General features: G+C 29.8%; 1 protein-coding gene across 4 annotated transcripts in view; it reads left to right on the forward strand.

Moving 5' to 3' along the window:
• The window catches only part of Dgk (diacyl glycerol kinase 1), an 86,115-nt gene that overhangs the window by 39,869 nt on the left and 33,746 nt on the right, over positions 1-12,500 (forward strand). For 3 of the 4 annotated variants that reach the window (XM_035888079.2, XM_035888080.2, XM_085664623.1), the window contains exons 2-3: positions 78-212; positions 3,116-3,204. In XM_035888079.2, the coding sequence (XP_035743972.1) occupies positions 149-212; positions 3,116-3,204 (153 nt within the window). In that variant the 5' untranslated portion in view covers positions 78-148. The remainder of the gene's footprint in view (positions 1-77; positions 213-3,115; positions 3,205-12,500) is intronic. The other variant, XM_085664624.1, reaches the window with a different exon arrangement.

Genomic DNA, 12,500 nt, shown 5'->3' on the forward strand with positions numbered 1-12,500 from the left:
TTTTCTTTCCCATTCATTTCTTCTTTCCCCGTTCACAAATAAATTCCCCTTAGAAATGAAATCTCTTTATCACTTAGGTGATGAATCTCAAAGGCGATCACCGTCCGGGCGTTCGTCCCAAGGTACATCGAGGACAAGATTACTAAGGATGGCCTTTCACTGGGATAAACTCTCGCCCGCGGAATTTCAACAGCTCCAGGATTTGGCAGCTTGTGAGTACAAATTCAATGAATCAAAGGAAAAGAAAAAAAAAAGAAAAAAAAAAAAAAAAATAAGAATATAAAACAAATACGATCGTTGAACGCGCACATGTTGTATCTCGATGTTTTTTAGATCGCTCATATTTATCTCGTTGTGGAAAAAAGAAGAAGAAGAAGAACAAAAAAATTCTCGAGAAAAATTTTAACGCAAATAAAATATCAAAAAGAAGAGAGAGTGAGAGAGAGAGGGGGGGGGGAAGAACGATTTAATTTTTTTTTTTTTTTTTTTACGTGAAATAAAATTATGCGATTTTATAAACTTTATAAATTTTATCAGTAAAAAAATAAAAAAATAAAAAAAAGAGGCAGCGGCTACGGCGGTGATGATAGGGTAGAGGATGAATGGTATGGGAAACGTTAAACGAATTTTGACACAATTTGAACGCAATCGTTTTTTTTTTTTTTACTAATACGTAACAAATAAAAAATACGGAAACGCTTTCGAAATTGTCACGTCCGTTTGGCGATAGTTTCCGCACGCATGGAGATGCACGTTATAGATGCCATTAAATGCGACATGAAAATTTTCGATAACGCAACTCGGAAACATGGTATAGAGAGGATTCTGGTTGATATCAAGGGAGAAAACGAAACGAAATGAAACGAAATGGAACGGAACGGAACGAAACGAAACGAAACGAAACGAAACGAAACGAAACGAAACGAAACGAAATGAAATGCGTGTACGCATATTGCTCGAAATGGAGTTCTCTCTCTCTCTCTCTCTTTTTCTTTCTCTATAGCGTAGAAAATATTCGAAATGACGCCGACGACGTTGTACTGCCGCAATGATGGCGGCTAAGCTTACACTACAAAGCCGAACGATATTACCGATACAAAAGCGTGTCGAGGTCTCAATTAAAAGTCACAACGTGTCACCTCGTTGGTTATCGGATTATGGTAATTCCAACGATATTGTCTGTGAAAGCCGGGAATTCGTTTGCTGCGTCGGCTGACGACAAAGCTTTGTTTCTAGATATATATTCTGTACACACACAAAAAAAAAATATATATATATGTATATATATTATTTTATTATGCATTTACTATATCTAATATTTATTTTATTATATATTATTTTATCACACAATTATCTATGTGATATTTATTTTTATTTATATTATTATATATATTATTCAGTTTCTCTCTCTCTCTCTCTCTTTCTCTCTCTCTCTCTCTCTTTACATGTTATTTTATATTACTTCATTACATTTTTACCTGTAATTATTATGTATATATTGTAAATTAAAGAAAGAAGAAAAAAAACAAAGAAAAAAAAAACAAATGAAAAAAAGCTTTAATCTCTATGTTAACGAACATAAATCGATTTAATTAGACTCGTATTATATGCCATAATGGAACTTTTTTTTTTTTTTTTTTTTTTTTTGCGGTTAGCTCTCAACCCTACACGCTCACTTTCGTTTTACGCGACATCTTTCCTTCCTTTATTCTGATTAATTTTAGAAAATAATGTATCACCGGTATATTTACACCATACTACGTTCGCTTGAAATATTACCAAATCAATTTCGTTCGACAACGACAAAAGCCATGAATTGGAAAATACAAGTCACGATTTAGAATTCACGGTATTCTAATTCACAATATATAACTTCGGCCAACGCGTTTCGATCGTGTTTATTCTTCCGCAGTGATAGACGATTTGAAACGGTGCAAAAAAATTCACGTTTATTTATTTCTCCTTTTTGTTCTCTCTTTCTCTCTCTCTCTCTCTCTCTCTCTTTCTCTCTCTCTGTCGTTTTTAATTATAGGTTCATTCAATATTCTTTTATAGATTTTCAGATAGAAAATATAGAGGATAAAGATTTATTTGTTTTCTTTTTTCTTACTATTTTTTTTCTTTTTTACTTTTCATTTTTTATTTTTCATTCTTCTTTTTTATTTTCTTCCTTTTGTCTCTTCCTTTTTCTTTCTCATCGTAGAACGAAATCATTCGCTCGAAAAGGACACCAATTTCTTCGTTTTATTTATTTTATCAAATTGTGCATACTTTTATTCGTGTTGTACTATACTAAACTATATACATGTACGTATGCATATGTATATATATATATATATATATATATATGTAGTTTCTTTATTGAAAATAATCGTGAAAAAAGAAAATAAAAAATGAAAGGAAAAAAAAAAGAAAAGAAAGGAGAGAAAAAGAAAAACCATGAAAAAGAAAAAATGTCGGAACGTGCAATCATTTTCCCTTCCTTTCTTCTCTTTTTTCTTCTCTCTCTCTCTCTCTCTCTTCTAACAATATCTCTCCATCTTCCTCTTTTTATTTCATCCTCCTTTGATTTCCTCTCATAATATGATAGATGGACTTTTCTCATATCTCCTAATAAAGATTCCGTTTCTGCTATGTTATGAAACATAACGCCGAATTTCCGGCTTTAAGGAGACAACATTAATCGTTAGGTTGTCTCTTCCGATGAGAGACGATCCATCGTCCAATGGCCGTCGTCAATCGATCCAAAAATAGTACTATGCTTCAAAATATCTTACAGTGTTAAGTGCATTATGACGTCGATCGGCAGTGTAGGCCAATGGTCTCCTATTATTAGCCAATTTATCGTGCTCGATGTTTTTCGATCAAAACTCTCCTGATCCCAGATATACGTTTCATCGATTTAATATCTTTTCCTTTTTCGTTTCATCTATCATTCGTCTAGATTAATGAATAAAGAGAGAGAGAGAGAGAGAGAGAGAGAGAGAGAGAAAAAAATAACAACCAATTCCCCGTGTTCTAATTTACCGATGTAATACACTAAGATTATATATGTGTATGTATGTATGTATGTATATATATATATATATATTTCATTTTTCTTTTTTTATTTCAGATTCAACAAGAAAGCTACAAGATGTTCTTACAGAATTTTGTGGCAGCAATACGACGGCAAGCGGTGTACCAAAATATCATCCCGATGGGGTATGTTTATTCATAAAGTAAAAAATATTTATGGAAACAAATTTTTTTATTCGAAAGAGGGGGAAAAAAAGAAAGAAAAGGAAAAAAAAAACAAAATAAGGGACATAAGACATGATTTTATAACATTTACTAATTTTATATTAAGGAATAGAGATACGCGATTCGTTCTTAGAGAAAAAGAAAATAAAAAAAAAAAAAAAAAAAGAAAAAGAAGAAAAAGACACGTACAAGTTTTATCATTCATCGATAAGTCGTTGAAAAGTAAATTTAATTTTTTTTTTTTCTTTTTTTTTTCTTTTTAATAAAATATATCATCTTAAAAGATTTACTGATTAGGTTTATCGAAAAAGAGTATGACTCACATTGATACATATACGTATGTCTATATAAAAAGATATATAATTTAATCCTTAATACAATCGCATATAGCAGATAATGACTTCTTTTTTTTTTTTCCTCTCTTTTTTTCATTCTTTTCTTTTTCTTTTTTCCCTCAACAAGGACGAGTTTACCACTGTATTATTAAAGATCATAAAGTCAACGTAAAAACTGAACGTTACTCGTGTTACTTTTCGCTCGAATGACGATACATTATATCTGAATTTAAACACCTTCGTTCTAAACATATCTACGAGATAGTTTATCTCTTTTCGAATGAAGGAAAGATATTAAGAAGAAAAAAAAGAAAAAAAAAAAAAAAAGAAAAAGAAGAAGAAAAAAGGAAGTAAATAAAATAAAATAAAGTAAAAAAAAAAGAAAAATGAAGGAAGGAAGAAGAAACAGAAGAAAAATTTGCACGAAACTGATAATCCTATATTTTTTGTTTACTGTCGAGTGATCTATTTTTTTTTTTTTTTTTTCTTCTTTTTTTTTTTTCGTGGACACCGAATATTTTTCGTATTTTCATTAAATCACTGAATAACAACATAATATATTATACGTATACGTATATCATATATAATATATACATACGTTTATATGTATATATATATATGTATATATATACATATATGTCAATGATACCACATGGAATTAAAGATTACCGACCGACGTTTATCAATTCGCGCTTTGCTACGTCGGCAGGGAGCAATTAGAAAGCAATTAAATTACAGCTTGTCCATTTCCGTTCGCTTAAATTGCGGCTTGAGTTAGAAGAGTGTGCTAAAGGTTGTAGGTAGAGAAGTGGAAGGGATGGTGTGAGAGAGGAGATGAAGGAGTGCGGAGAGGTGAAACGAGCAAACGATTGGAAAAGTTCATTAGAGTGGAAACGACGTCGCAATGAACCACGATTGATTCTATATAAAAGCTATTGTAAATAATGTAGATATGTAGAATATGTATTTACTTTATATATATACGTATACATATATATATATAAATATATATATATAATTATGTATGAACGTTATGAATGAGGATTGTAAAACGTCAGAAAGGAATTTTCAAGGAAAAATGAAAGCCAAGATCAGTTTGAAAGTAGAAATGTTAATATCATTTCTACGTAGATGAAACTAGTTTTATATCTTGCTTTCTCTCTCTCTCTCTCTTTCTCTCCCTGTCTCTCCCTATTTATCTATTTGTCTATTCTTTTTTTTTATCTTTTTTTTTTCAAATACTTGTTATATTCTTGTTATGTGCATGTTATTTCTGATTTTTCTTTCTTTTTTTTTTTTTTTTTTTTGAATGGCTTTTACATACAGATTTCGGTCGAGAACATTTTTCTTTTTGAATATCAATGTGCTGTATTTAAGAGAGAGAGGGAGAGAGAGAGAGAGAATTTTTTTTTTTTTGTTACTTGCAATAACTCGACTCTATTTATATCGTAGAATGATTTATATATCGTGCTAATATAGTACAGTAGTATCTAATATATATAGAAAACATACGTTTTACTTGGCACGCGTCTCACGGTTTAACCATTAAACGAATCCATTGAACTATTTCACGGATAATGACTTTTCTTCGTCGCCGTAAACATGTATCTATCGTATTTATTCCTCTTTTGCTATAACTTATTCGAGTAGAAAAGTAGTCTTTCTTTCTTTATTTTTTTTTCTTTTCTTTTTTCTTTCTCTCTTTCTCTCTCTCTCTCTCTCTCTCTCTCCAATATATTCTGAAAAGCCATTCGAATGTATTCTATATTTTTACCTCTATCGTATTCACATAGGAAACAGAGAAACAGAGAGAGAGAGAGAAAGAGAGAGAAAGGAATTATACACGTACGCACATATATGTATAGAATATTTCTTATATTTTTTTTTAATAAAATAAATTAGAAACAAAGCGTAACTTGAAAATTTACATTTACATTTATACGAATTATATCATTGTTATTATGGAAAATATATTATCAGAAATATGTTATGTGAAACTTGTTGTAATACATATTTAAAAAAAAAAAAAAGAAAAGAAAAGACAGAAAAACAGGGAATAAAAAAAAGAAAAAAGAAAGATATTCCTGTATATAGAGAAACATATTGTACGCTCTGTGCTCAAAGCAAAAGGCGATCGATCGTATCCTTTGCTTCTCCTTCCTTCCTTCCTTCCTTCCTTCCTTCCTTTTCATCCCTCCTACTTTCCTCACCCACTTATCCTCCCTCTCTTCCTCTTTCCTTCACTCCCACATAACTAGCAAGACAGTCGGGTCGGACCGTTAACAGATTGCATTGTTCCCAGTTACGATGTCTGGAGATCCTGGTAATGCTCCAGTGTCCACGGCAGCTGGGTTTATCCTTAGATCAGGAATATACTATATCCTTACTACTATACTCCAGTGAACTTCAGTTTTACTAAGATATGTCGATAGCACTTATTTATTCATTTATTTATTTATTTATTTATTTATTTTTCTTTTGAAACATTTTCAAAAGAACGATATTGTATTTCCCATTGTCGCGTTTGATTCATTTCGATTAGCGAGAAATTTTAAATATATCTTTTTCTTTTTTTCTCTCTTTTTTCTTTTTTTCTTTTTTTTTTTTTTTTTTTTTTGTTCAAAATTTTCCTGAATCAATATCATTAAAAGACATGTTTCGTTTCTGTCAATGAGAATAAATTAATAAGAAAATAATCGATATTATGTATTATATTTTAATGACGAATCAGCTGATTCGATAATATTGATCTTTTATATATATATATATATATATATATATATATATATATATATATATTTCTTTTTTCTCTTTTTATTTATTTTCTATATATATGCATATAATTATAACGCAATGTAGCGTTCTAGTTAACACAGATGTTTTTTTATTGTACTCTTTATATTCTCTCTTTCTTTTTCACTCACTTTGTCTGTCTATTTTGATGAAAAACGATGGTAAATGTAGGCGTAAATCGATATTCCGATCGATCTCACAGAGAATGAGTGAGTGAGTGAGTGAGTGAGTGAGTGAGTGAGTGGGCCCCCAGTATACGCGTTAGATACGTTTCTCCGTGGTCTCCGGAGGGGCATAAAGATTTACTTGCAAAGCTTCTACGTAGCTTTTCTCGATGGATTTCGTTGAATAAGCGAGGATAAGAGATAGAGAGACCGATGCACCCCCGACGAGAGAGCAAATAAACGTTTCTCTCTATCTCCATCTCTATCTTTATCTCTATTTCTATCTCTCTCTCTCTCCCTCCCCTCTCTCTCTCTCTGTCTGTCTGTCTGTCTGTCTTTCTGTTTCTTTCTTTCATAGAATTTGCTGTCGTAGAGTATCGCGAGAAGTATATCCTCTCTCTGTCTGTCTGTCTTCTTTCTTTCTTTCTTTCTTTCTTTCTTTCTTTCTTTCTTTCTTTCTTTCTTTCTTTCTTTCTTTCTTTCTTTCTTTCTTTCTTTCTTTCTTTCTTTCTTTCTTTTTTTCTTTCTTTCTTTCATAGAATTTGCTGTCGTAGAGTATCGCGAGAAGTATATCCAAGAGAAAATATATCTACTTTACTTTAGATGTAACTGATTCGTACCGAACGCGATTCTGCCATCTGGGAATACCGTGACTGACTTTACCGAACAAATAGTCACGTAAAAGCTATAAATCGCTTTCACGAGTAAGGTATATCTACTCTCTAACTTCATCTTGTTTCGATCTTTAAAACCTACGTTTCGAAAAATATATTTTTTCTCGAGAAAATATTATATCTTTTGTCATTGTAACATTTTTACGTTGGATATAGTCGTGGTTTTTTTTTTTTTTTTTTTTTTTTTTTTTTTTTTTTTTTTTTTTAATCTTAAAATATCAACGACGAGACGATCTCTTGATTTCTTCTCAACGGGTGATTTCAAACTTCCTGATGTATCAAATCCAATTCGATTTTATAAAAAAAGAGAAAGAAATAAATAGATGGTTGGATGGATGGATGGATGGATAGATAGATAGATAGATATAGAAAGTCAATGAACGCGTTAAATTAAAGTCAATAAATAAAATATCTATATCCGTTATCTATATACATTGCATCGATCTTGAAAAGATCTACCTCGTAACGATTAAAATTCGATAATAAATTCGATATATATCGATATTTATACATCCATTAATTGGATGGAATTACATTTCTATTCTATAAATGATCAATCGATGAGATTTATAAATCATTAATAAATCTTTCTTTCATCGTCCAACACGAAGATGAAAAATATCTCTCGTGAGAAAAAAAATATCGTTCGTAAATATCATTCGATTAATTTCATTTCTCGAAAGTAGGAAAAAAAAGAAAAAGAAAAAGAAAAAGAAAAAGAAGTAAATAAAAAGAAATAGATGTACTCGCAAACTTTCACTGCACGCGTAATCGTTATACGTCGAATTTATGAATAATTGAAAAGAATTTTCCTATTAATTTTCGATATGAAAAACGGTATGTATTTTATTCGTGAAAAGAGAAATAAAATAAAATAAAATAAAATAAAATAAAATAAAATAAAATAAAATAAAATAAAATAAAATAAAATAAAATAAAATAAAATAATGTTGCTTTTTTACTTCGCCCCGCAATAAATTTTCTTTTCTCGCTCGGTTTTCTACCCCTTACTTTCCCCTCTCTATTGTTTTTCGCTCAGTTTTCTCTTTCTCTCTATTCATCTATATCTTCATTCTTTTACTTTCAGTTTCCTCTTTCTCTCTCTCTCTCTCTCTCTCTCTCTCTCTCTTTGTCTCTCTTTCTGTCTCTTTCTCAATGTGCCAATTAAATGTCACCAACCACGTCCCGAGATAATTGCATTAGCGTTACGAAGAGGCGTATCATATCGTTAATTAAAGTACGTGATTCGTCGAAGCAATGGCGTTTTCGATTAATGAATCTTCGCTCTTAGAAATAATATAAACGATTCGTATCTTAACGTTTAAATATTATTCGTCAATTTTAAACATTCGTTGATATTTGAAATTCGAAGAAAAAAGAATTGGCAATTGTTGATACGTTGTCATTGAACGGGATTTATACGTTAGTATAATAACGTCGATTTAATTAAAAGTCAGAACGATTTGAGAACGAATTTGATGAGAGAAAAACCATTCTTAGTTTTTTTTTTCTTCCTATTCTTCCTCATCTTCTTCGTTTTCTTTTTTTCTTTCTTTCTTTTTTTTTTCTTTTTTTTTTTTTTTGTTCTATTGACAATCGAAAGCTCTCTCTTCTTTTATCAAGAGCGACTTCAAAGGAATTGGAACGTCGATTAGAATATTCCATTCGAGATGGATCTTCCATTTATTATTTTTTTTTTTTTTCCTTCTCATCTACTATATTCATTTAATCCATGAAATATCTACCAATGACAAATATCGATCCTACTCGATCATAGTAGGACATAAAAATTTTGTGAATATATTTTATGTATTTACGTATAATGTACCTATACCTTTTATATATCTATTTTGTGTGTGTGTGTGTGTATATATAGTTGATTTTCTTTTTATTTTATCTTTTTTTTAGAGGAACTTTACGTTTTACAGAGTTATCTTTTGCACGAGTTTTACGAGTTCTACATAGCGTTACATATACATAGATCTAGTTTCCTAGCTTCGGGCTTTATTTCCACAAAGAAACTGCTAGTCCCCTTTTTACCTATTTCTCTCGTTCTTTCCTTTCTGTATAAAAGTGCGAAGTAAACAAGAAAAACTTGAGAAAATCGTGAGTTCTGCAAAAAGGAAAAGATGAAGAGAGAAAGAGAGAAAGAGAAAGAAAAAAAGAATTGAAGTAATGTGAAAGAAAAATTAAACGAAATAAATGTTACAGAAAAATACGTTGTGAAAGAGTGAAAATTAGATGAAATAGAAAAATTTAATTTTCTTATTATTTTCATTGGATAATAAGCATTTAGTTTAAAAGCCAAAATGAAAAAGATATTTAGGAATTAAAAAAAAAGAAAAGTTTCATTTCTCATTATAAAATTGATTTTATCGTATACTTTATTATTAATGAATTAGAGAGAAAAGAAAAAAAGGAGAAAATAGTCAAGAAAAAGAGACCGAGAGAGAAAGATAGATAGATAGATAGATAAATAGATAGATCTGTTATAGCAAAATGATTCTGCGTTTGATTGCGTATGTAGCTAACGATAAGAACGGAAGAGGATCTATAGGTGGAACGAACGTGATAAAGGAAAAAAGAGCGAGCTTAGTTTTGTTTATCAAACTTTTCTACGAAGTTATATATATATATATATATAATACTTGAAGAGTATTTATAAAAAACATAGGACTCTTTTCATCTATGGGATGGTTGACATCATTCAAGGACAAAGAATTAGATAAACATTTGATTTCTCTCTCATTTGCTATATTTAACCTTTCTCAAATAGATCATGTATTGTTTTCTCTTAATGATCAGTGTATTTTTCTCAATGAAATAGAATTTTTACCGGAAGAAGAAATCGTTCTAATTTCATATAGCTTATATATTGCATTTACTCATTCCATCTCTTTCTTTTTTCTTTTTTGTAAAATAAATGCGATTGTTATTTTCACCTCTCTCTCTCTCTCTCCTCTCGTTCTTTCTTTTTCTCTCGTGTCATCCATTCATTTTATACCTACTTTCTTTCTTATATAAAACAACTTACATACATATCTCAAAGATAGTTATTGCCGAGATATATATATATATATATATTTTTTTTTACAAGATTTATTTTCAAAGCAGCAAGAAAGATGATCCATCCATCCATATCGCTCCTCTGTTTCTCCTGTTTTCATTGCTTCTATTGCTGGTACTGCTTTTTTTATCACCACCACGACCATTCCCTATCAGTAATTTTTCGAACGAGGTCTCTATCTTTTTTTTTTTTTTTTCAACCCATTGGAAATTCTTTTTTTTTTTTTTTCTTTTCTAACGAATTCCTTTTCTACGTTTTTTCCTTTCAAAGGGAATAGCTCTCGCTCGAATTCTTTCGACAAAAAGTAAAAATCCCGAATTTGTTACGTCTACGATAGGTATCGTCTACTATTCTCTCAACTGTGTCAAAAGCTACGAAGAGATGGCAAGATTTTTATTAAGGAATTCTTTCTTCCTTGTCTCTCTCTCTCTCTTTCTCTCTTTCTCTTTTTCTCTCTCTATCTCTCTCTTTCTCTTTCTTTTTCTTTTTCTCTCCTTTGTTTTGTTTCTTTTATTTTTCTTTTTCTTTCTTCTTTTATATATCACTTTTTCTTTATTATTACTTTTCTTTTCGAAGATTTACGACAAGAAAGATATTTTATATATATATATAAATATATATGTATTTTATATATATATATACATAATGTACCATTTTGTTATTATATATATATATATATATATATATATATATATATATATATATATACATATTCAAAGTATATTAATGTCAGAAGAAAGGAATCTTGATTGTAAACTATCAGGAAATGGTTAACTATACTCCTACTTTCTAATTAGCCTTCCAAACAGAGTGTAACAAAGGGAATAACGAAAACGCGGGGTTGCGAAGGATGAAGGACGAAGGACGAAGGACGAGTAAAGTACGGAAGAAGGAAGGGTGAAAAAACGGGTCTTTGCGGAGCCGCAAGGGTGCGGTTGCTTAGTTACGTGACGTCATCTCTGACGCACTCGAATGGAAGCGTGTATGCTGGGGCTTGGGTGTGACGAAGAAGAGATAGAGAAAGAGAGAGAGGGAGAGGTTAGGGGGTGGGAGGATGCGGAGCGAGGTCACCGCGTCATCGTATGTGGAAAACGCCCTCTTGAGAGGACCTACGAATGGGGCGGGGAAGGGATCACGAAAAAAAAGATAAATGACAGAAAGAGAGATAGTGATAGAGATAGATATAGAGATAGAGATAGAGATAGAGATAGAGAAAGAGAGAATTCGGTAAATTCGTCAAATATTTGAGCGAAATTGTTAATACATTTTTATAGATAAAATTTTTTTAATAAAACGAAATATTATTTTATTATTTTATCGTCTTTCTAAATAGATAAAATTGTTTATATTGAAAAAAATAATTTATATATTTTTTATATATATTTATTATATTTCATTTTTTATTAGAATACGTATAGATATAGTACGTGGATAAGATTTTATTTAAAAGAAAGAAAAAAAAAAAAAAAGAAAAAAGAGAGAAGCAAATAAATATAAATATAAAAATATTTTTTTTTTTTGTCTCTCGAAGAAAATCATATTTATACTGTCAGGATTGTTTACTTCTTTTAACTTATATTTATTAATTATTTATTCTCATTATTATTATTATTATTATTATTATTATATTTTGATATGCGTATATATCCTTTTTTTTCACTTCGTAATAAATAATTTCTATGGATAAGAATAATTATTTCCATGATAATATATTTTTCTCTTTTGATTTCAACTTAATTGGTATTTCGAATAGAAAAAAGAAAAGAAAAAAAAAATAAAAGAAAAAAAAATAAAAGAAATAAAAAAGAAGAAGAAGAAGAAGAAGAAGAAGAACGTCTTTAGAAGATGATTAAACTGGATGGTCATTATTTTTATCTTGTTTTTGATGTTATCACGATTGAATGACGTTAGAAGGACGGACATCTCGTAGCTGTTACTTTGATCTACTATACTAGTGTCCGAAGTGCATACTTATCACGTACATGCATAATAATAAGGGTTAACAGAGGTAGACTATGCATTATAACGTGATTATCTAAGTATATACATAGATACACACACTCACACACACACACATATATATATATATATATATATATATATATATATAAATAATATAGTCCGTATATTATATCTTTCTTATGTATATATTTATATTTATATATCCTATGGTTAATAATAATCTCTATATATTATCAACATTTTCTCTCTCTCTCTCTCTCTC

This window comes from Vespa mandarinia, chromosome 2 (genome assembly GCF_050613455.1).
Source record: "Vespa mandarinia isolate Hongniang chromosome 2, ASM5061345v1, whole genome shotgun sequence".
NCBI lineage: Eukaryota > Metazoa > Arthropoda > Insecta > Hymenoptera > Vespidae > Vespa > Vespa mandarinia.